Source organism: Macaca thibetana, chromosome 3 (genome assembly GCF_024542745.1).
Source record: "Macaca thibetana thibetana isolate TM-01 chromosome 3, ASM2454274v1, whole genome shotgun sequence".
Taxonomy (NCBI): domain Eukaryota; kingdom Metazoa; phylum Chordata; class Mammalia; order Primates; family Cercopithecidae; genus Macaca; species Macaca thibetana.
In genome coordinates, this window is record NC_065580.1 from 90,873,926 (window position 1) to 90,899,660 (window position 25,735).

Below are 25,735 nucleotides of genomic sequence, written 5' to 3' on the forward strand. Positions count from 1 at the left end.
CTTGCGTTTTCCAGTCAATCAAGAAGATCCAAAGAGTCCAAGTGAAAAAGTAGGAGTATATATGGGAGCAAAGAGACCTTAGTTAGCAAAAATACAAACACTTAGTGATTAATCAAATATGTAAAATTTAGACTAAGTAGCAATTTTTGTATTTCTTTTGCTAACTTTGACAAGATAGATTATGGCTACCTTAATAAAGCCAATTTCTTATCTCTTGGCCATCTGATATCCTTTAAACTTAAATCTGTTGGATATTTTCCATTTGTCCATCCAGTTTCCTTCTCTATCCACTCTATGCCCCCAGGAAGCTGGCTGGTATAGATTGCATTAAAGGACTACTTTACCTCTAGCTTCCATTGAGTTTGGCTCATCTGGGAGCACTGGCAGGAGTTTGGAGGGTAGAGAGAAATGAAAGTCAGGGCATTTATTTGCCCTGCTTTCCCCCTGCTGGTCCATTGATTTAATCCCTTCTTCCCATTTGGAGGTCCTCCTTACACAGCCCCCCATTCCCCATGTGTGAGTGTATGTATGTGTCCCTTGAAATATTGTCTTTTACTGTTCCTCCAAGCCAGGGATGCTAAGGTTCCCCACTATTATAAGTCTCAGAGGACTACACCACCGGTTGTTCCTTTTCTTAAAACCTTCCCTACAGGCCTCAACTACTCAATTTGTCTGCTTTCTGTTTCCTGCTGGAAGCCTGACTTAGAAAGCCATTTCAAAGTACACAATCCATCCCCAGCATTGCGATCTTAACTGGACAAAGCATCTCATCAAGTCCTTTAGTTCTTATTTCTTTGGGTCTTTTGGCTCGCCCTGTTTTCTTCTACCTACAGACTAGCAACTATCCTCCCAACCAAACCAACCACACCCACCCTTTCCTTCTTACTCGTTGTCAGAAAGTTTTTCCTGAGGGTTACATTCCCCAGGGTTTAAAATATAATGAAAAAGCAGTTTCATGGTTTTCTGGTTGGAGGATGAATTTGTACAATCTTTTGGAAAAGCAAAGCTATTTGGCAGTAAGTGTTAGGAGCCTTGAGAATGTATCTAAACTTTGACCCAGTAATTTTACCTTAGGAACTTTTCCTACGAAAAGAATCCTAAATATTAAAAAATTTGGATAAAGAGGCATGCAAATATGTTTATTAATAAAATGGCCAAAAACTATACACAGAACACACTCCAACATTGATGTTTGCCAGTTGTCTTCTGTTTACCCCACCAGCTTCTCTCTCCAATTGTCCTCCGTCATGAGAGGCTACCCTTCCTAAGACTCTGACTGTGGCTCCACTAACTTCTGGCTTTGGAATGAACTTTACTAATGGTATGTCTTGATAGAAATTGAAGATGAGAAGAAGAATGAAGTAGGAGTAGTTATTTTCCCTGTCCCCTTTCCGCAGATAGCCTCAGGCTGGCCACCATTCTTGAACAAAGGTAAAACAGTAAAACAGCCTTTCACATGCCCTCTTCACATAACTCAATCTCCCTTAGGTTCAGTAATATATGCTTCTCTTGTCTTTTGAAGCCTAGGGATAGTGATGCATTCTGTTCTGCGCCCTGCACCCATGCATACTGTTTCTAACTCAGGGATACTGTGCTGTCACTAACACCCTAACCCATTAGAAAATTCTCCTCAAATTGCCCAATTTAAGTACACCAAATATATTTCACTGCCAAGAATCTGGCGCAATCACACAGCATATTTAAGTATACTAGGCACCACAGTCACTATGGAATAATATGTAACATAGAAAGATAATCATAAAAAGTACAACAAAAAAGATAAATCTAGTATGATTTATCAGGTACATAAAAATAAAGCAAATAAGATTCATCATGAAAATGTAATAAGTTTTCTATAATAAAAAAATATTACTTTTTTAATGAGAAAATATTTAATGACTTAAAAGGAAAGACATTGTAAATCATGCCCAGAAGACTTTGAAAAGACCTTGCAGAAGTGACAATAGAAATGATGCTTGACAATCAAGTAGGACAAATGAGAAAAAAAAAAAAAGCGGGGAAAAAAACATGTCTGGCTGAGAATGATGCCTATGAAAAGGCAAGTGAAAGTGCTTGTAGAAAACCAGGATTCTCTTCTGAAGAGCCTAGGGTAAACAGAGTTGAGAAAGGGCAGAGGATTTCACAGAAAAGGGTACTGGGAATGTGATTTGGGGCCACGGTGTCCAAGGTTTCATAGCTGATGTTAAAAGTCTCTCCATGGCCTAGGAGAAAGGTTGGAGAGTGGCATTAAATGAACCATAGAAGGGTTTAAGAAGAGGACAAACAGTTTATATTTGTGTCTCCAAAGGAAAACTCTCCTACCACTGTGGAGAAAGGAGGGCTAAGAGTTCCAAGAAAAAAAAAAAAAAAAAAAAAAAAAGCCTGAACTAAGAAGTTTTACTAAGGAGTAAAGAGGGTAAAGAGAATAGAAAAGATTTAGATGCTTCACTAAGACAGGATTAATATAATTTGTAAACTAATGAAAGACAGGTGTTGTCTAGCATACATCTGTAAGAGGGAACAGTGATACCTGGGATACACTTAAAATCTTGGTAAACTTCCCTGCTACTTTAGCTTGAAAAGGGTTCAAACGGCCAAAAATACTGTTTTCATTTTTTTGTTGGAATTGTACATCGTACTGAAGAGCAGATCTTTATAAATACATTTCTTATATTTCTGAACCTTTAAAGGACTAAATTCCCAGATATGGGATTAATATTTCAAATATTTTCAAGATTTTATTACATAGTGCCAACCGATTACAAAAAATGTTACAGCCAATTTGCAATTTCACCATAAATGAGTTCCTGTTTTAACCTAGCTAGCACTACATACTGTCATTTTTTTAAAGTCTTTGAGCATTTGATGGGTAACAATAGTATCTCATTTCTTAAATTAGTATTTCTTTGATAACTAGTAAAGCTGAACTTTTTCCATGTCTTTAAACATCTGTATTCTCTATCCTCTTCACACATTTATCTATTGTAGGCTAAATGTTTTCTTATACATTTGTATGAGCATATTCTATGGTATGTGTTTCATCCATTTCCGCAACATTTATAAATACCTAAGGTTTAAAAAAAGTATAATCAAATGTGTCCATTTGTTTTCTTTAAATTGGATAAATTATTTTTACATGTAGAAAGAACTTTCATTGCCAATGCCAGAAAGTACTGACCTATATTGTCTCCTAGTTTTACACTAAGTTCTTTAGTTTATGATGAATGTATTTTGATATAAAGTAAGTTTCTAGATTTAAGTTTTTGTCCAAGTAGCTAATAATTGTCCCAACTCCATTTATTATTTATCCCCTCTTCATTGATTTTTGAAGCAAATTTTATATTATATTAAATTGCTATTAATATTGGGTTCTATTTCTGAACTATCTTACTTTTAACAATTTACCAAATTAGTCATCTTTTTTATTATTATTACATATTATTTCCAAATCAGATTATAGTATCTTTCAAAAAAGGGATTGGGTTCTATTGATGCTTGTGTTTTCCATAGGGCCCATCACTTTACACATAGTAAATGTTCAATAAATATTTACATATTTATTAGATGAATGTTTAAATTGAATATCCTGTGCGTAACATGCAAAGAATTTCCTCACTATGTTAAAAGGTCACATTCTTCAAGGTGAAACATGAAGTAATTTTGAAATTGGAGAAGGGGGCTGAGAATGGCAGTATTCCAAGTATAAAAACTCCATGTGAATTTGATTAGAATAATTTAAATTTTGTAGTGACTTCACTCTCCAGAGGCTATGTGATCATGAGAAAATGCTGAAAGGGAGAATTTTAGTCATGGGTTCCCTCTGAGTTATTGAAGTTCAGAAAGGCCTTTAGCTGTGTAATGATGTGCAAATCAGTCCACATTCCACGGTGGCTCAACAGATGAACTATGTCAATGGTGAAATGTTGTCTTTATAATGTCTGCTGATACCTCTATTTGAGAGAACCAGCTGTTGGTCCTTTATACTGCTGTCCATTTAGAAATCTGAGCAATAAAGTAATACTTAATACTTATTGCATATTCATTTACCCCCCTAGCTACATATTAGGGTAAACATGTTAAATTTTAGATAAAAGGCAGTATTAAATATATGTGTCTCTGGCACATGCAAGTGAGTGAAACTTTCATACAGTTGTATATCAAACTGTACAGAGATGACTTCAGACTAAAAAGATTGTGGAACAATTTTGTTTGATTAAGGAGACATAAAACTAGATTGTCATAAAGAATACTAGGATTACAGACTTCTATAAAAAGACATGCTCACTACATCTATTCATGTGGGTAAAGAATAGTATAGTTACCAGAAAAGGAAAAGTTATGTATTCAGCAAAACCAAAGATATTTGATGTTATTTTTATGACAATATGCAAGTCTTGAAATAAGTATTCATGTATTTTCAATGTTGTTTATATTATGAAATTAAAATAGTCCTAATTACCATTGCAAAAATCCTTGGGATAATATATGATGAATTCTAACATGTTTCGCTCATGACCTCTTTTGATTTTTTACAATTATTTTACTGGGTAGTTTTGTGTAGCATGTGTTTGCATTTTATAGACTTTAATTTTTAGAGCACTTTTAAGTTCACAGCAAAATTAAGGGGTAAGTACAGAGTTCCAATATACTCCCTGCCCCCACATGGGCTCAGCCACTATCAACATCCCACATCTACATCTGGTATAATCGATCAATCAACATTGACATACGATTATCACCCAGAGTCCACAGTTTACATTAAGGTTCACTCAGTATTGTACATTACATGGGTTTTGACAAATGCATAATGACATGATTCCACCACTGCAGTACCATACAGAGTAGTTTCATTGCCCTAGAAATCTTCTATGCTCCACCTATTCATCTCTCCTTCTCGCAGTCCCAGGCAAACACTATCTTTTTACTGTCTCCATCAGATTGCCTTTTCCAAAATGTCTCAGGGTTGGAATCAAACAACATTTAGACTTTTTGGTTGGTGTCCTTCACTTAGTAATATGCATTTAAGTTTCCTTCAAGTCATCCCATGGCTTGATAATTCATTTATTTTTAGTCCTGAGTAATATTCTATTGTCTGGATGTACCACAATTTATTTATCTACTTACCTACTGAGGACATCTTGGTTACTTCCAAGTTTGGGAAATTACGAATAAAATTGGCAGACATAGCTTTCAACTCCTTTGGGTAAATACCAAGGAGCACAATTGCTGGATCATTTAGTTTTGTGAGAAACTGCCAAACTGTCTTCCAAAGTGGCATTCCCACCAACAGTGATGATGGTTCCGAGTGCCCTATGTCCTTATCAGCATTTGGTATTACCAGTGTTTTGGATTTTGGCTGTTCTAATAGGAGTGTAGTGATACTTCATTTTAATTTATAATTTTGATAGTTTTAATATAGTCATCACATAAATGAGTTGAGGCTGCAGAAAATTAAATAAGTTACCCATGATTCTACAGCTACTGGGTAGCAGATTCAAACTTACTTCTTAAGACTCCAAAGCCCATGTGCTTTTTGCACTGTGGTTGTCTTATAGCTAGACAAGAAAAGAATTTAAATTCATACATGCGGCACATCAGCGGTTAGTTTCCAGTCACATTTATTGCTTGTCTTAATTTAGTTTTATCCAGAAGAAGACTGTGACACCAGGAAATATTGGGGGGTCACAGGGAAATGAAGGAAGGAAAGACAACCAATGAAGGATCTATTTGAATGCAGATATCACTGTGACCAAGTATAGCTTGGTCATACAGGGGAACTTCGGAAAATGGTGCTAAATATTATTCCTAATGTAATGTGTGGCGTTAGTACATCTTCTACTGTTTGAGACTGGCCCAGGACAAAGAATGTATAAAAATTAAAAGTACTAAGAAACTTTTATAGAAATTTGACATTTTAGTGATACCCATTTTTTCCAGTAATTCATTTTACTTTATGTTATTTAAGTATCAATCCATGATAGATTGAAAATTAAAAACTAGTTCAAAAATAGTGTAGAACACAAGGCCTAAAGTGACTTCATACAAGAAACAGGGAGCTGGGGTATTTATACCTCACTTCCTATCTGGTTGGTGCACAGTTAAGACAGCACCCGGGAATTTTGTTCATTCCCTAGCACTTCTAGCACACAGACTTCCAGTTGTGTGCGATGAAGTGGTGAGCCAGGGCAAACATCATCTTTCTAATGATGAGATAAAGGCTAAGCAAGCATTAGTTTCCTGCATGCTATAAAAGGATAACACCATACACAGGCTCTGTGCATAGGATTAGACTATGCATGGATAAAATGTTTCATTCAAAAGTACCCATATTTTCTACCAAGAAAGCCAAAGACAAGAGCCCTCCTCTCCTTTTCCCACACCCAGAAAGCCAGTGTACTAACATGTGATGAAAATTCTGAAAATCAGATATTCCCAACAAGGATTTTGAATCTTGAGCAAGTGATCCAAAGCAAAGGGAGGATTCAAAGTTGTTCTTAAGAGTTAGACACTTCCTGCTACTGCTTATGCCTCAGTGTTTTCTGGCCTTGGTTAGTCTTAGTCTCCCAGCTTCCTGCTGATTCTGTGAGCTCCCAATTTTCTTTCAATAATTTCCTTTTTTTTTTTTGAGACAGAGTGTCACTTTGTCACCCAGGCTGGTGTACAGTGGTGTAATTTCAGGTCATCGCAACCTCCACCTCCGGGGTTTAAGCAATTCTCATGCCTCAGCCTCCCACATAGCTGGAACTGCAGGCATACGCCACCATGCCAGGCTAATTTTTACATTTTTAGTAGAGACGGGTTTTGCCATGTTGGCCAGGCTGGTCTCAAACTCCTGACCTCAGGTGATTCTCCTGCCTTGGTCTCCAAAAGTGCTGGGATTACAGGTGTGAGCCACCACACCTGGCCAATAATTTCCTTTTTTACTTAGAATAGCCACAATCTGACTCTTTACTTGAAACTAAAAGTCATGACAATATGAGATGATTGAGAAGTATCAGAGCTCTGATTTCTGCCTGCTCACGAATTCCCTTGGAAAAGTGAGGTTGGAAAAAAAAAAAAAAGAAAAGAAAAGAAAGAAAGAAAGAAAGAAAGAAAGAAAGAAAGAAAGAAAGAAAGAAAGAAAGAAAGAAAGAAAGAAAGAAAGAAAGAAAAAGTGAGGTTGGTTTCTTTGCCAATGTTTGTCTCAGTTTCCACATTTGTAAAATGGGGCTAGCTCTGCAGCATGCTTCAAGGAAGATTAATCTGTGAGATGTTCTCTGAATAAAGGGTTCTTCCTTTGGAGAATCTAATGGCATGCTGGTCTATTGAGTTTCTGGAAATTCCTCTAGTAAAGGATTTAATTTGACTTTAATTCAGCATTTCCCAAGCTTAATCATGGAAGTCTTGTTTCAGAAAACATTAATATCTCACTGATTGAGTCATCCATAAACTATCTTGGCAAAAGACATTGGCTCCAGCAGTTCATTTTTCTTTGATTTTGCACCTGACACTGATCTTTGTTATTAAACACTCATGAGGCCTTTAAGAAGTCTCTGCGTTAACCCATTAAAGTAGGAGGTTCTTAAAGTTCAGAGCATATAAAAACCATTTGAGGGCCTTGGTATAATGCAGATTGCCGAGCACCATACAAGATCTACTAATTCACAATCTCCTGGAATAGAGACAAGGAATTAGAACTCAGAATTACTCTATGGGGGATTGTGTTGTATGCAGTCTTCAGTCTACAGTATGAGAAACACTGTCTTATTAACAATTCAGTGAAAAATATCTTCAAGTAACTTATGTACTTTATCATTAGAAGAAGCCAGAGGTCATAGTCACAACAATATATCTCACTGGTCTGACCATTAATCATCTTCTGAGATGTCTCAGACAAGCTCATAGATAACTTGTGAATATCCACCCAAAACATACTGAATGGCTCTGATCCCAACTTCAAACATTTTAAACACACTAAATTTCAAATGTGTCTGTACGTGCCACTGTGAGATCAATAATTTGGTCAAATCTAGTTAATGTGTTAATAGCCACAGCTGTATGTGGTGTCTTACACCTATAATCCCAGCTACACAGAAGGTTGAGGTGGGAGGATAGCTTGAGTTCAAGCTTGAACCAGGAGGTCAAGGCCAGTTTGGGCAACATAGTGAGATAGCAAGATCCTTTCTTAAAAAACAGTCTGAATGTCTCCCTCACTCCTGCTACCTATCTATAGCTTATTCATTCTTACCATAAACTGACTTAGTGAGAAATCAAGGTTAAAGGAGTAGGGAAGAAATTTAAGTCATCTCATTTTATGACCTTTTAGTAACTCAGCTCAAAGACTCTAATGATAGGAAGCCTGGAATGAATAACTAAAATGTTATTTTTAGACTATCTGTGAATTTCGTTTCCTCTCATTACCACAAATGATGAAAAATTAGCTGTCAGAAATTTCAAAGCAAGATAGCCAAACATGATAGAAAAACAAATTAATTAAGTCACCATCTTCTGAAACAATTTTCCTTTATTAGAATTCTTCAGGTAATACGACGAAGATAACAATACTGCATTTCTTTAAAATGTGCTGTACATTTCCTTATAGGAAAAAGGATGAGTTGTGGTGATCAGTGACATTTATTGGAAACAAGTAAACTTTTTGTTCCTGGGTCACTAGTTGTATTTACTTTAAGAAAACCCTAAAGATGATTTGCAGTCTTTCAGGAGAATTAACTTTTATGTTTACAGCCCAAAATGTGCAGATAACTTTTTTGTAAATAACTGGCAGGGGTCAGTCTCACATCTAGGATGTTTCATTTTATTTTATTTCAACAACCAGAGTTACAGCTTCTTTACAACTGAGAAGTGGTAATAAATGGTATTGTGCTTCTTCTTCAACAACTCCATAGCACTGGCACCTGACATATATTTGCATGAATTTCACGTAACAAAATGTAGAAATCTTTCTTTCTAAAGGGCTTCAAAATTTCCCGAAACAGACTTCTGAACTTCATTTTATTCCTCTTGCTACATGGTTTTTCTGGATTAGTATATATAATATATCAACACCTAAAAATATAGTTACAAAAATTAGTGCATACCTCATCAATTTCATAAAGTTACATCCTTTCTTGTTTGCATACATTTATATGTTATTTGTTACTGTAACTGCCACTTACAACCCAGCATCACGAGTTGTATTTTAGAATATCATGGAATGGTGATGTGATAGACACTTTAAAGTGTACTCACGTACACTTTACGTCAATCCTTACAGGAATGAGGGATTTAATTTTTTTTTAACTGGAGCACTGCACATCTCAAGGGTGGCTGCATTCAGTAGGTCTGTGTCATAACCCCTGGAAAACACACAGGCTGCCCAATGGAAGAGTCACTAATCAGATATTGACTATGATACTTTTGTGTTCAAATTTTCAAGTCCTCACACCCTTCCTAACTAATGTGTAGGTCTTTCCTTTAGGACAACCAAAAAACAAAACTATAACTGTTCAAACTTGGAACTAAGAAAATAAAAATTAAAGCGGAGCTGGATTTATTTATATTTATTTAGAGTACATCACCTGTAGTAGAATTATGTTGCTAAGGTTGGGATCACGGCTTTGGTCTCTCGAAGGGACCTGCTTTGTAGATCCAGGGCGCGTTTAATTTTCTAGCTGGGTTCCTGGTTTGCTTAACTAATTCTGTGCACCTCGCTGTGCAGTCCACACCTGAAAGGGGGAGTTTCGATGTTGTGGTTTATGAACCAGGTACTTTCCATTCACTCAGTCAACAGAAAGAAAAAGAGAGAGAGAGCACGCCTCCTACCTTTTTTTTTTTTTTTTTAACTAAAAATAAGGAGACGGAAACTATTAAATAAGAAGGGGGGAAACTCCCGCATATTTCACGTTGACCTGGCTGGACTGGTCTGTTGCCTGTAAGAGGCGGGTGTTGTATTAAAATAAGAGGTCAAACTTCTGGACTGGGAATCACTCCTGCCCCTAGAGGGAAAAGAGAACCATCACAGTGTTGAACTGGAAACACTGCCTCGTTTCCAATGCGGGGGACTGAGTTCCCTCCCTCGACTTAGAGTGGTAATGACAGGACCCGAGGAGGCGCGCTGCTTCCCGGACAGTTGCCCAGCATAACACCCGCATCCTACTTGCACCTAAATTTCTGAGCTGCAAGCAGGCAGAAACGCCTCCCACCTTCTCTCCTTAGCTCCCCTCTCCCCACTTAGCTGCTGTCTGTAACTTCTTTGTTCCGTTTACTGGGAAGGTGACGCTTAAGATCAAAAGACCCACTGTAACTTGCAAAAGCCCAGAGCCACCACCAGACGCTGGGGAAAAACAGGGCTGTCCAGCCCAGGGTTAAGGTTTTGAGTAGGGAAGGAGCAGCGAGAAATCTCGGCCAGTCGCTCCGGGAACAGCCCCTGCAGACTGGTCCAACTCTCCAAAGGCTAGGGAGACCGGGGCAGCCTTGTGGTGGGGCAGAGGACGAGCTCCTAACTGCAAGCAAAGTGCTGAGTAGAGGGCGTTGGGGGCAGGGGCGGTCCCTTGACTCCACTTTGTATGCAGCAGCTGCGGGGCAGTGAGTATCTCCGAACAAAGCGGCGAGCAGCGCGGGGGTGAGAGATTGGGGTTTGCTCGCAGCTGCTGCTGGCGCTGAGCGAGTCTCCCACCACCCCCGCGAGCGTTGGGGTGCAAGGATTCGGGGGAGGAGGGAGAAGGGAACGAGGCGTGCCATTCCTGTTGCGCGGCTACGCTTCAGGAGTTCTTGTGAACGATGGGAATGGCAACTATCAGAGCCAAGGGGGGAAAAAAAGAGCTGGAGTGAGCAAAACAAAGAGCGAGTGTGGGCCGTGGTGACTTCATGCCTCACCAATGTCCCGCCCACGCTGCTCGGAGCTGTTACTGCTGCTCCTGCCCGGGCTGCAGCCGCGCCTGCGGGCAGCCAAGCCGAGGCGCTCCGGTAGCGTGGGGAGGTTTCCTAGCAACTCTCTGCCCTGAGTGTACCGGGCTACCCGCAGGTCTGAAGCCCCCCGGGGGGCCAGAGCAGGACCACCCCTCTCCCGCCCATCGCCGCCCTCGCCTCTCTCGCATCCTCGCCGTGTGCACCCCAGAGCGCGCCAGCAACTCGGGCTCTGGACTGCGGGACGCCTGAGCCGCGCACTGGGGCCGACAGGACAAGGGCAAGCAGCCCCCGCCCCGCGTAGCCGGGCTCCGGCACCCAGCGGAACCTCCCCTCCTGCGCTCGCAGCCGCGGGCCCCACTCCCCGCCAGGCAGGGAGCCGCGATGCCTCGCTCTGTGCCTGCGGGAGTCGGCGGGTGCTTCTAGGGAGCTCCCAGAGTCGCCTCCCCCTGTTGCTGGCATCCCGAGCTTCCTCCCTCGCCAGCCAGGACGCTGCCGACTTGTCTTTGCCCGCTGCTCCGCAGGCAAGGCTGCAAAGCTGCAGCTAGTGAAGTTGGCCTCCCTGCCCACCTGTGGAAGAAACTGCGCTGATTGATGCGCCATCGACTTTTTTCCCCTCGACCTCGCCGGCGTCCCCTCCCACAGATCCAGCATCACCCAGTGAATGTACATTAGGGTGGTTTCCCCCCCAGCTTCGGGCTTTGTTTGGGTTTGATTGTGTTTGGCTCTTCGCTAAGCTGATTTATGCAGCAGAAGCCCCACCGGCTGGAGAGAAACAAAAGCTCTTTTCTTTGTCCCGGACCAGGCTGCGGAGCCCTTGCAGAGCCCTCTCTCCAATCGCCGCCGGTGCCCTTGGCCGTCGAAGGAGGTGCTTCTCGCGGAGACCGCGGGACCCACCGTGCCAAGCCGGGAGGGCCGCAGGGGCCCTGAGATGCCGAGCGGTGCCCGGGCCCGCTTACCTGCACCGCTTGCTCCGAGCCGCGGGGTCAGCCTGCTAGGCCTGCGGAAAACGTCCTAGCGACACTCGGCCCGCGGGCCCCGAGGTGCGCCTGGGAGGCGCGAGCGCGCGTCCGGAAAGCAGCCAGGCGGCGGGCGCGGGGCGGGCTGTTTTGCATTATGTGCGGCTCGGCCCTGGCTTTTTTTACCGCTGCATTTGTCTGCCTGCAAAACGACCGGCGAGGTCCCGCCTCGTTCCTCTGGGCAGCCTGGGTACTTTCACTTGTTCTTGGACTGGGCCAAGGTGGTAAGTTGTTTTGTTTTGTTTTCTTCTTTTCCTCAAAGGTCTTGGGCTGGCACGAAGAGCTGCCCAGCCAGAGCATCCCGGCCAGGTAAGTTGCGGTCATCAGAGAACTTCAAGAGGGCGGGTGCGTGGCAGCGTCCTCTAGCACAGATGGCCTCTAGGCCAGGTGTCAAGCATTTCTGCCCTGGAGCGACAGCAAGGACTAATTATCAGAGGAGGCACTGTGTGTTACTCCTAGGTGTTGAGGAAGCCCTAACAGAAAGGAATTTTGGAAGACAGGGTGTCCTGTTTACAGAAGTCATTTAGGGGCCCTGGTCCATTCTTAAGGGCATCGTCTGTACAGAATATTCTCCCCATCTTTCTAACATTTGGGTCCACTAACAACTAACTTGCCTTTAACTCGAGGCTGTAGATAAGTTGGTTATAATGGGAGTAGTCTTCAATTTTTGAGTCCAGAAAAGGACAGCATACGAGTTTCTACTATCATTAGTGCTCAATCTGAATGAATCACCCACACTGGAGGGATATTCATGCTTTAAGTCACCATCCTTTCAGCTTAAAAAAAATACTATCTAATTGATCCCTCACAGAGATCCATCTCTGGTACAGAGAAGCAGAAAGAACTCTGGACCAGGATTGACAGCTTTCTGTCCAGGCAAACCATTTATGTCAGAGCTACCTTGATGTGGAGAGGTTAACTCTTTATGAAATTCATTGTCCTCGTCTGTAAAACGAGGTTAATAATACCTGCCTTCTCTAAATCACAAAGGGAAGTTCAAGTCAAATAGTACACGAGAAGGTGTTTCAGGACTTTTGATTTATGAGACAAAATCAAATGTAAGGTGGTATACCGGATTGGATTGTTGGAAAATTATACAACTAAGTAATAGGACGAATCATGAGTTTAGAATGAGTTCTTAATGGTTTTCAATATAGACCCAACATTTATTTTTGCCAATGCAGTGACTATTGTCATACTTTCTTTTTTTTTTTTTTTTAATTTCACTTTTTGTCTGTTTGGTCACCAAGTCCTTAAATTATATTAGATCCTTTCTCTGACCTCTCAGGCTCAAGGAGAGTTGAATTAATAGTTGTAATTGTTTTGTAGGTTAAAATTTACTCCTATACTTTGATGTGCCAAGTTTTTGCCTGAAGCTAATTAAAGCAGCCAAGTCATAACCTTATAAGTAGGCTCTCTCTCTCTATATATATATATATAAAAACATTTGGAAATATCCAGCTGTCTTTAGTAAATTGTTGCATATATAGTTTTCTAATATTTGTTTCAGGGAGATTTGCTCAGTTATCTGAAATGGAGAAATTAGAGTAAATCTCTTGATCTTGTGGTTATTTTTTGGCTTGTTTGTTGATTTCAAAATAGTGAAAAGGCAAAGGAAAAAGTAACATTCATTATCAGTTATCTCTTAAATGGAAGAAGCATGCATTTGTTGCAACAAATTTTCCACTAAGCATAATTTCATCCTGTTTCAATAAGTAATAAAGTCCTTTTCTAGATTTAGCAAACACACACACACACTAGTAAAATGACCAAAATTTGTGTTATAACAGTATATTTTGTTCCCAATGTATAGACAAAGGAAAAAGTCTCACTTGCCTCTAAAATTTACTATTTATAGTACATTTTAAAAAAAACATTAACTGTGCTTATAAACATTAGTCAGGCTCTTGTGAAAAAGCATTGTATTTCTACCCAGCGTCTAAAACTGATTTGAAGGAAATATTATGAATGGGCCTCCTTGCACCTGCAGACCTGAAAAGGGAATGCTTATCTGAAATCAGAACAAGGCATCCTTTTCCCAGTCTCTGTCAATATACAAAGGTTTCTGATGTATACTGATTTGCATGGCAGTTAAAAACATGCAAAAAATGTAAATTATAGCCAGTATAACTCAGAAAATTAGAGATCAGCATAAACTGCTGTACTTTTGTGATATAGCTACAAGTCTCAAATTATATGCCTTTACAATGCAAATTAGATGCTTAAAGCAGAATAGAAATTTAGGTATCAGTTACAAAGGAAATCTTGTTCCCTTGCTCAGTAGTTTACACGAGGAAAATGTTGAGGGCAATAAAGCCATATAAAAGAGACCAGAAGCTGCATAAGACCAGCATAACTTTGAGTTTAATTTTTAAAGCAGAGTTTACAGGTCTCGAACACATCGTTTATTTTTAATAACAAATATATAGTGAGCAGTGGGAGATGTTATTAATCAAATCCAAAGATTTCTGATGTAGAAAAAATTATTGCAGTTTGTTTTTTAACTATCTCTGGTGGAAATTACCCATAGCTAGAGAAATAATAGCACTATAAAATGGTTAATAAATAACCAGAAAACATAAAGTATATCTAGTGATTAATATTTGAAGAGTTAATGTAGCAATATTGTTTCCACATTTACTTATTTTAAAAGATAAAGAACTTTCATTACCTACATTTTTATATAGCAATATAAGTGTAACAAATTTCAGATATCACAGTTTCTTTTTAAAAAGTGGTAACTATTATTATAATGAAATTTCACCTTCTGTTAATTCAACTATCAATTATTTATTCTTTTCAACAACAACCAACTAGATTAACATTATTCTGTGACCGTAGCATTACTTCCTCTCAAAACGTTGCATAGCATAAGTGTTCCCAGAATTCTTTATGCTTACCTAAAGTGATTGGATATTTAAAAGAACCAAGGTATAATTAACAAAAAATTCATCCTTCTAAATTATTTGCATAATAAGCACCCAAATTAATTCATCTTGAAGCAATGGAGACACTTTCTGATAAATTAAAAATCATACATGTTTGCCCTCTAAGCTGACAGCAAAGTAGCTGATATGGTTTGGAAAATTCCAGAAAAATTCCTGTGCCCCAAAATAACTTATTCTCTTGTTACCAAATTATCTGAAATCTCACTACTTAATGGATTCTTTTTGGTTAAACATGGTATTAACCCTATGATTTTTTAAAGTTTTTAACATGGTATAATGGAAATTTTCAAATGCATACAGAATTAGAGAGAATGGTACAAGGGACCACTATATACTCATCACCCAGCTTCACTAACCATCAACTCAAAGCCAACTTCTGTCATCTCTGCTCCTACCAGTACCCAATTCATCCCCTTCTCCCAACTAAATATTTTGAAAGAAAATTTTCATGTCATTTTATTTTAAAATATTTCAGTAAATAAAAATTTTATGGGAGGAGGAACACACTGTAGCTAATCTTAAAGATGAATTTTTTAAAAAACTGAAACTTAGGGCAACAAGAATGGTCACAATGTTTAAAGGGATCAATTGCAGAAGAGAAGGACACAAGGAATGGCAAAGACACAGTTTCAACCATTTACTTTTCAATAGTTCTATTAAAAATATTTTTATTTAGAAAGTATGGATACATAATAGCTTTTTGATATGCATGTGTATGAGGAGGGAAAAACAACATGAGTAAATCTGCTTCCCCAGAGAAATGTTAATTGTTTTATTCCAATGAAATCACAGCAGGTACACCTTATAAAGTTTCAGTTTTAAGGATCCACCCATCCTTGCATGATTAGCTTTTCTCCTATCTACTGTATAATTTAAAGCAATATCCATATATGTGGCAAAATCTTTTTATCTCTTATTTTTCACTCTCCTTTTGCTATAAGTCCTTGAAAGAGTTGTCCATAACTCTTGTCTCCGATTCTTCTCCTCATCTTCTCTTTGAATCCATTGTGAGCAGGCTTTCTTTATCACCTCTGCAGTCCACTCTCATAAGATCAGGGTAACCTCCACATTGCCATATCTGATGTCCAATTCTTAATCTCCATCCTGCTTGATGTATCATTTGTTGGTGACTTGACACTGTTGACCTTGCCCTCCTTGAAAATAGTTTTTTTGGCTTCTTGGACCCACACTCTCTTGGTTTAAGCTCCTTCTCCACCTCTGATGTTGATTCTTCCTCATTTCTTAACCTCCAAATGTAGGAGTGGTTCAGAACTCACTTCTAAGAACTTCTCTGATCTAGTCTTGGGTCTTTTTTTTCTTTTTTTTTTTTTCTTGAGAAGGCTCACTGCAAGCTCCGCCTCCCGGGTTCAGGCCATTCTCCTGCCTCAGCCTCCCAAGTAGCTGGGACTGCAGGCGCCCGCCATGACACCCGGCTAATTTTTTGTATTTTTAGTAGAGACGGGGTTTCACCGTGTTAGCCAGGATGGTCTTGATCTCCTGACTTCGGGATCTGCCTGCCTCGGCCTCCCAAAGTGCTGGGATTACGGGCGTGAGACACCACGCCCGGCCCAGTCTTGGGTCTTAAATACCATTTCTACACTGACACCTCCAGAGTATTTATCTCTAATCCTGACCTGTTATCTGATCTCCAGAAGGTGCAGCAATTGTGTGAACCACGTCTCCACTACATGCCTAAAGGCAAAAACCCTAACGCATTCAAAACCAAACTCCATTTTCTTGTCCAGTCTTCATAATAACACTGTGAGAGAGGTCCCTATTTTTGAAGCAAAGAAACAGGAGCAGAGGGGATAAGTAACTTGCCCAATGTCACCTATCTAGTAAGTAGGAGAGATGGGATTTGAACGTAGTAGAGAAAGCCTGAATTATGCTTCATAATATGAGCTTCCTAAGCAGTCTTCATCATTTCAAACCTTTGTCCACCCTTTCTACTCAGAACTTTTCCCTAGCTCCCCCATTGTCTTCAGGCTCCTCATACAACTTCCTCCCAGCGTTGCTATGGACACACCCACGTGTGACCTCCTTGAGGGGAGAAGCTGCTTATATTTTTGTGTGTCCAGTGCTTGGTACACAGTAGGTCTTCACAAAGTATCTGGGGTAAATGACCCCATGGATAACTTGAGGATAATAGTGAGCAATCTAAAATTGGGCAGCTAAGCAAATTCTCCCTAATCAGTTCTAAGCCTCACTAGAATTTGAACTTAGAGAAATAAAGTTTTCTTTTAAAAGTGGGTTACACCATAAAGGACACTTGTTTCTGTTTTCCCAGCCCATACCAGAAAGCAGTCTCTTGACCTTCTGGGCAAATCATTAGCAAAGATTAAAAGCTGAGACTTAGTACTCTTTAATCTGATTTTTCAAAGTCTGTCTTGTTTTCAAACTTTCTGTGACAATTATTTCTATTGTTGATAATAAAATATAAAAAGTGATCCTAACTCTTTACCCTTGGTATCAACTTTAAAATTGATTTTGATTTAGATTATGAAAACTGGAATTGTAGTAGTTTTCAACTAAGTACTTTAAAAATTAATAAAAAACCCAAGCTATTCTAACTGCTTTAATTACTATTCATTCAGACTTTCTTAAAGCACATACACCTTTATGACAGGCACTATACTGAGTTCTGGAGTTAAAAAATAACAATAGTTAAGTTTTGTGTGTTATTTACTGTAGGCCAGGCACCCTCCTAGACACATTATATGAAAATATATTATTTAGTGCTTACAACCCTCTTAGTTATATACTGTTATTCCCATTGTATAGGTAAGCAAACTAATTAAAGAGGCATTGAATAACTTCTTCAAGATCTCTTAACTAATAAATAATGGTCCCAGAATTCTGATCTGTGTGGTTTGAGTCAGCATTCTGAATCATAATTATAAACATATAGATTGCTTTTCAAAGGTGAGAGGAGTCCCTACCTTGAACCTTGGAAGGTTCAGCTCTAGCTGTCCTCAGACCATGACCTCAACCATGGGCAGGGAGTCCATGAGGCTTGCTCAAATAGCGTCTGTCACCCCCTCTAGATCATCTCCAGAATTCTTAGCCTAAACAGCCTCAGGCTACTTTTATGGCCTGCCATCTGGAGGTAAACTGAGTCACCCCTGTGCCAAATCCTAGGTGAAGATGGCCAAGGACACTGACACAGGAGAAGTAAACAGAGCTTGGACATGCAAGCTGAAGTGTGCATGTAGGTAAACGACAGGCTACCTGTGCTGCAGAACAAATCTAGAGGTGGGAGAAAAGAGGGGAAGATCATGGCCGGAGAGGCAACACTTCACACACTGCCCAGTTCCTAATCAGAAATCTGGAGGTGAATATTCCAAATTCAGACCTAGCCTTCCAGGTCATTATGCATATATATTTATCAAGGAAGGAAGATAGAACTTGTTTTACCTGTGGGTTTCTTTGCCTGGTTTGTAGCTGTTAAATATTTAGTCTGTTATGCTCACTGCTATTTGTGCTCTTGCTGTTGGCCCTGACAAAGTTAGGGGCAGACTTGTCTACTAGTTTAAATATTACTGGCGGCCGGGTGCAGTGGCTCACACCTGTAATCCCATCACTTTGGGAGGCTGAGGTGGGAGGATCACTTGATGTCAGGAGTTCGAGACCAGCCTGGCCAACATGGTGAAACCCCATCTTTACTAAAAATACAAAAATTAGCCGGGCATGGCAGTGCGCACCTGTAGTCCCAGATTCTTGACAGACTGAGGCACAAGAATTGCTGGATCCCAGGAGGTTGCAGTGAGCCAAGATCATGCCACGGCACTCCAGCCTGGGCAACAGAGCCTGGGCAACAGAGCGAGACTGCATCTCAAAAATAGATACATAAATAACAAACAAACAAATATTATTTGGGAGGAGACAAAGAAAGCACCAGAGACCATTGCATAAGGTAGTCTGGTAGTCTTGACTACCTCATGTCAAAGTGCCTTTATATTTTAGTAACTAAATCCCTTTTGGTAATCTTCGAGATGTGTACAGATTATACAAAATTTTACTCTCTTGCAAATCATGTTATAATGAGAGTCAAATGTATGCATAGTGTTAATTTAGTTTTACTTATTTCCCACTATTATTTTAAAAAATATTTTAGAAGGCCGAGCACAGTGGCTCACACCTGTAATCCCAGCACTTTTAGAGGCAGAGGCGGGCGGATCACGAGGTCAGGAGTTTGAGACCAGCCTGGCCAACATGGTGAAACCCTGTCTCCACTAAAAACACAAAAATTAGCTGTGTGGTTGTGCACACCTATAATCCCACCTACTCAGGAGGCTGAGGCAGGAGAGTTGTTTGAACCCGTGAGGTAGAGGTTGCAGTGAGCTGAGATTGCACCATTGTACTCCAACCTGGCAACAGAGCGAGACTTCATCTCAAAAAAAAAACTTAGGAAAGAACATTTTACTGATGCGAATGACCTAATTTGGTCAAATTATTCAGCTAGCATGTATTTGATATTTAATATCTATAAATGAATGACTATATAGAAAAAGCAGTGCCATACTACATTCATGGAGTAAAAGGACTATTTTTCAACTTAAAGTCAATCTTAATGTGACCTTATTTCATCTTTCTTTTTTTTTTTTTTTTTTTTTTTTTGAGACGAAGTCTCGCTCTGTCGCCCAGGCTGGAGTGCAGTGGCCGCATCTCAGCTCACTGCAAACTCCGCCTCCCGGGTCTACGCCATTCTCCTGCCTCAGCCTCCCGAGTAGCTGGGACTACAGGCGCCCGCCACCTCGCCCGGCTAGTTTTTTGTATTTTTTAGTAGAGACGGGGTTTCACCGTATTAGCCAGGCTGGTCTCGATCTCCTCACCTTGTGATCCGCCCGTCTCGGCCTCCCAAAGTGCTGGGATTACAGGCTTGAGCCACCGCGCCTGGCCTCATCTTTCACAGTAAGTAAATTATTTGATTTACACACCAAAAAAATGTATTGAAAGTCAGAATGGTTTCCATTGGGATTTTATAATTTAATTAAAACAGACCCAACTTTAAACAAAAGTGCTAAGATCAACTCTTGCTAGGAAGCTACTAATATTAAACAGATATATTTAAATTATCTTCCTGCAGTTATTGAAAAAAGTCCAATATTAGTTTAGGAAACAAAAATAAGATTATCAACTTAAAATTGCATTGTTAAAGTGTTCTTATCAGATATATACTTTTAAGATGATTAAAGATGCTTCTATTTTGAGTGCTATTATCCAAAGTACTAAATGTTCATTTTTAGGCCAAGAGCAGTGGCTCACACCTGTAATAACAGCACTTTGGAGACCAAGGTGGGTGGATCACCTGAAGTTAGGAGTTCGAGACCAGCCTGGCCAATATGGTGAAACCCCGTCTCTACTAAAAATACAAAAATTAGCCAGGCATGGTGGCGGGCACCTGTAATCCCAGCTACTCAGGAGGCTGAGGCAGGCGAATCGCCCGAACCCAGAAGGCCGAGGTTGCAGTGAGCCGAGATCACGCCACTGTACTCCAGCCTAGGAGAGAAAAAGTGAGACTTTGTCTAAAATAAAATAAAATAAAATATAAAAGTTCATTTTATAAAGCAGCATATAAGGTCTTATAAAGTGGCCTTTCATGCTGACCTCATCAACGAGCCAACCATCACTGCTGGAATGGTTTTAGGCATGCGCTGTCTCTGCCAGGTATTTTATTGTTGTTTTGCTTTTTTTGTAATCAACAAATACTGTTACATTTGTTAAGGACAGAATCTGTTGCTGTTCCAGATAAATGTTGGTATAGTTTGTTTATTCTAGAGGATTGCCAAAAATTGTACAGTCTCGTGATAGTACAAGGTAAGAAAGCAGAGTAGCTGTCAAGGGCTAGTTCAAGTCAAAGTTCATGGAAGAGACCAAGTTTGGAAGTGGAGAGAAGGACTGCTGATGAAGACAGGAGGATGAAAAGCTAAAAATATTCCAGCTCTGAAAAATTGTACCAAATATATCTTATTAGGTATGTGAGATGTGCGGTGGATTTGGGCCGGGAATGTTTTGGTGTTTTCCATGGTTTTGGACTCAACTTCCTTTTAGGATAAAACGGGTTGATATTTCAAGATCTGCCAATAGTAAATGAAGCCACAGTTAAAAGTACTGCTGTTTCATGTGTACATGTGGTACAAGGGTTCTTTCCTTGGAATTGAACAACAAACAGCTTCCCAGGTAAAGGCATTTTTTTTTTTTTCTGATTTTAGTAAGGACCATATATTTAGGATAATTTCTTACTAACCGTTACAGGTACTAGGTAGGGAAGGGGGCTGCGTGAAAAGCTTCATCGTTATGGAATGAGGGATTACCACTATGCTTTAAAGGATCATTAGAATATTATGAGGTCAAACAAAGAAAATAATTAAAAGGAAAATTCAAAATTCTACAAGGACTGGATTGACAGGATTTATATTAAGGAGTATCAAATAGGGAATGTCTTCTCTAATTGCCTGCTGGAGAGGTGCAAAGAGGCCAGGCTGGGTAGGCTTAGTCATGTAAGGTATTCATTGACTGCAATAGAACAAAGGATGCAAAGAAGTTTTGGGGTAGCCAGGACTTGCTGTAGAACTGGCTGTTCTAGTTGGAAACAAAGACACTATTGTATCTGAACTGTATTGTTGGCAGCAAAATGAGTGGCTGGTCTCTTTCTTAGTACAAACCATACCTCCCAAGGTATTGCTCCATTGTCTTTTTGTGCATTTGGTTTGGATTTTTATGGGGAATTGAAGACAAGTGGATCATGAAGTACAAAATAAAATGCTCTAGAAATGACAGATGGGGCCCAATTTCCAAGAAAATTCATCTGGACAGTGGCAGCACTGAGAAAAGAAAAGAAACATTGAAGAAGGGAGTCACTTTCAGGCATCCTTGGTTTTGGTTAAAAAGGTCCCTTTTGTTGAGCGTGTCAGTCACTACCAGCTAGAACAAGGGCCCTAAGGTGAGGGCCAATGTATATAATCAGAGAGCCTGACCTCAGGTTGATACTGAAAATATGAGAACTAAATGGCATTACTACCAGTCTTTAGTTTAGAAGATATAGCATGTTTGATGCCTTGTGAAGAAGGTGTCCAAGGCCACATGATACTTTGTAACATCTGATGGGATTGTGATCACATGGCAGAAGGGAAGGGGGATCTTCAGCACGTGCCTGTGGCCCACTTAAGACAGCATAGCCAGCTGGAGATTGGGCCTAGACCACCCTTCTAGGGCTGTCTGGGGTCGACAGTTGGCTACTTGGGGGTCAGCATAGCACTGATGCCAGAACTCACTGTTGCTTGAGGATGGATTATCTGGTTATAGACTTGTCTGGGCAGAGATTGACTTTTGGGCATTATGAAGTCAGACATCAGGGCTTTTTGGACAAATTCTGCCTCCTAGGGATATGTTTGAGCTAAAAATAAAAAGATATGTTACTTCTGACTGCTTTCTACTGGGGGGGTAGAAATGTTGGGTCAGCCAGAACGATCACTGGATGTTACACTCCTCCTTCTCACAGGGCAAACTTCTCAAAGACTGCCCAGATGGTATATGATATTTTCTCCTATACTGCATAATTTTCAATTCCTTTGGGATTAATCTTAAGAAAAAAAAAAAAGCCCACATGCAGAACCAAAGTATTCTTGGACCTTTGAACAAACTAAATGCTTCTAGCATGATACAAAAGAACATCAAGCTCCAGAGGACGCCAGAATTGGCCTCCAAGTTGTACAATACAAAGCTACCCTAGTGTCAGAGGACCCACTAACTGGTCAGTCCACTTGAGGATCTTTGTTAGGGCTCTTCATTGACAATCAAGGAACTAAATACCCTGAAAGTCCAAAGAAATATTGAATTACCTCAATGTTTTGGAGCTTACCTCTCCAGCCTAGTGGCACTCTTATACATGAATTTCCTAGGCGGAATTTGGATTCCCAAAAACATTACCCTTAAAAGGGCAAACGCACCTTTCTAGGCCTCTGAGGATGCTGTACAGTAAGTGGTCCAGGATGGTCTAAATGAGTTGGTTACACGAGACCAGGTTGTTGGATGTTGCCTAGATATACAGTAGACTCTTCCATCCAAAAGATCACAAGAGGTACCACACAAACACTGGGAGACTGACTGGAAATTACAGAATCTGAGAGGGCTTTACCAACAACTTCTATACCCATGGCACATTTGGTAAAAGATTTTTCATTCATTTTTAAAAATTTTTTTTCTGAGTTGTTGGTGTGCAAAAGTGAAAGGTGGTGGGAATCCGGGCTCTTTAGGGTTGTTCAGGAGCCAAGGAATCAATGGCCACAGATACTCACACTGCATGTGAGATCACAGAAACCTAGAAATACAAAGTTTGGAGTTTGGTTGTCATTTGTTTGGGAATAGTGCAGAGCCTTCCAGGCCAGAAGAAACAGATTAACTTAGCTGTCTCTGCATAATCAATGGATATGCAATGTGGGTCTGACAAGGTGAAGAGACATCCTATTCCCTCAGTCATGGTGAGGGTGTAGCTCCTGTATTTCCCATTCAAATATAAATTGGTTGTACATTTTGAAAGGCAGCTTGTGGGTCTTAGTAGATATGGCAGCGTTGAACCTGAAAGGTATTAAGTGTTAGAAGACAAAAGAAATCTGAGGTCCAAGGGAAAGCTAAGTAGGAAACAGAGGGGCTCAGACATCAAAGTTTAGACCTAGGAAGTTGGATATTGGCAGATAATTTCATGTCTTTGAACAGGTTTGCTGCCGTTTGGCCAGTTTTTATGGATCTGGCTGCCTGGGCTGACTCTCAGTAGTAACCTAACAATACTGTGTGGTTTTTAACAGATGACGTATATTTGGGAACCAGACAGAATAAAGATGCAATCATGTAATAAAATGGCCCGGGAAATTCCTTAAGGAAGTTTTCTCTGGCCCTCCCACTCTCCCTTGAGGTGACATCGTCCTGTTATCTGCTGCCTGCTGCACCCTGCCTGTTCCATTTGAGAGCACTGCTGTTAAGTTCTGTCTTATGTCAGGTTGTGCTGTTATTCTACAACAGGAACATATGCAGGTGCCCTATCCCTAAAACACTGCACAATGCCATGACTTAATTGCAAGTATTAAATAATAACAAAAAAATTCAGGGATGGAGAAGCCATCAAAATTACTACCTCAAAATTCCTTAAGAAGAGGAGTTTTCTGCTCTCCACTCCCAGATGATAATGTCCTTTCTCTTTTGACTAAATCTTGGCCCATTCTCTTCCTCTAATCAAGTAGCTTTTGATAATACTAACACAGCTACCTATGAGCAGGTAAAAATTCGTTATGGGAAAATCTTGGTCACCTAGAGTGCCTATGAAAGGTGATGTTTTAAGTAGTTAAATTCTATGGCCATTTATATTCTGACTCTTGCCTTTGAACATCTTTTCAACAAGTGTGTGTACATTTTCCTTTCTTGGTAAGTCCATCATTTAAACGTTCTTTGATATTTGAAAAAAGCCTTGCAGTTATCCTTTGATCAGATTTGCAAATTTTCACCATTACCATTTAATCAATAAATGAATTCATTGCTTGAGCACCTGCTCAGTGCATTTCACATTGGACTAGTTGCTATGGGGACAGAGAGGAAGTAAGGTGTCAAGGAGATGGGGTGGCTGAGCCTGAGGAGCTGTGTGGGCATACAATACGAGATGGTGCTGTGGGGCAGAGGTGGGTGGTTTGGGCCATTAGTGCTGTAGAGCTTTAGGCTTCTGATTCAGACAGGAAATAGGTCAAATGTGTTCTGATGCAAGACAGAACATTGCAGTCTTTTCTAAAGATTAATACTTAGTTTCAGTTTTTCTCATTTTTTAGGAGGGAATTAAAATCTAGTCCCCTGATTAATTGAAGGTTCCAGCTATTTAGATTTTATAATACATATGGTCCACCTTTTCTAGGCATAGTGTATTTTGCGAGATGGTCTTAAAACGCATCAGCACAAAGCAAAATCCATACTGTGTCTCCAATGGTACATATAATTATTTGCATTGTTTTTAGCTATTAGAAGAAACTTTTAAATGTGTGTGTAAAGACAGGAAAAACAGAAGTGCCAGTATTAATTTTTTAAATGAGTAGAGTGAGGATATCACAATGGCAAAATTCAGGGACAACCTGTGGGAAACAATAGTGCTTTGTGTGTGTGCAGAGAGCAGTGCAGAATGGCCAGAGGAGCAAGTGCAGTAGGAGGACAAAGCTTCCCCAGGGAGACGCACCCTGAGCTGAGCTCCAGAGTTGACCAAGAGAAGGGACAACATCGGAAGGAAGTTACCCGAATGTCACAGAAGTAAACAGAAAGAAAGAGAGAGCACATAGGATGTTTTGGGCAAGGCAGGGGAGACACCCATTCATCCTCTCCTTCAGTGAATACCTACTGAGCTCTTACACTGTGCCTGGTATTGCTCTAAGCCTCAGGGATATGGCAGAGAACCAAACAAAAAGATCTGCTCTCATGGAGCTTTTGTTCTAATTTAGAGAAACAGACATTTGACATATTAAAGAAATAGAATGTGTAGCACACCAGACAGCACTAAGTATCTAGCACCTTCTGTAGAGAGAAAGAAACCCAGATGGGTAGTCAAGAGTACTGGAGATGGAGGTATGATCTTAAGTAGGATAATTAGGGAAGGTCTCACCGAGAAGGTGCTATCTGAGCCAAGTCCCAGGGCCTCAGGGAGGGAAATATGAACAATATATCATCTGCCTCAATAATATATAACTTTCTAGTAGGATATTGACATTATAATCCAATAAATTCTTTAATTTTAGCTAAAATTGAATATGTGCTCATTATTTAATAAATATTTTTCAACAAGTGTATGGCAAGTACCATTCAAAGTATGAAAACATTATGAAACTAAAGGACAAAAGTTCTTGTTCTCATAAGTCT

At 40.1% G+C, this 25,735-nt stretch overlaps 2 protein-coding genes across 2 annotated transcripts in view; one reads left to right on the plus strand and one right to left on the minus strand.

Annotated features, from left to right (window-relative positions):
* Positions 1-8,489: 8,489 nt before the first annotated feature.
* Positions 8,490-11,556, minus strand: LOC126951354 (uncharacterized). The gene is made up of 2 exons (XM_050785403.1): positions 9,558-11,556; positions 8,490-9,045 (listed from the first exon to the last, which is right to left on the minus strand). The coding sequence occupies exon 1, from the start codon at positions 11,554-11,556 to the stop codon at positions 10,993-10,995; it is 564 nt and encodes a 187-aa protein (XP_050641360.1). The 3' UTR covers positions 8,490-9,045; positions 9,558-10,992.
* The window catches only part of ITGB8 (integrin subunit beta 8), an 86,083-nt gene continuing 71,217 nt past the window's right edge, over positions 10,870-25,735 (plus strand). Inside the window, exon 1 of the mRNA XM_050785401.1 lies at positions 10,870-12,127. Coding sequence (XP_050641358.1) covers positions 12,001-12,127 — 127 coding nt within the window. The 5' untranslated portion in view covers positions 10,870-12,000. The remainder of the gene's footprint in view (positions 12,128-25,735) is intronic.

Coding starts and splice junctions, on each gene's coding strand:
- LOC126951354 (XM_050785403.1), bottom strand. CDS start 11,556: ATGTACATTCACTGGGTGATGCTGGATCTGTGGGAGGGGACGCCGGCG.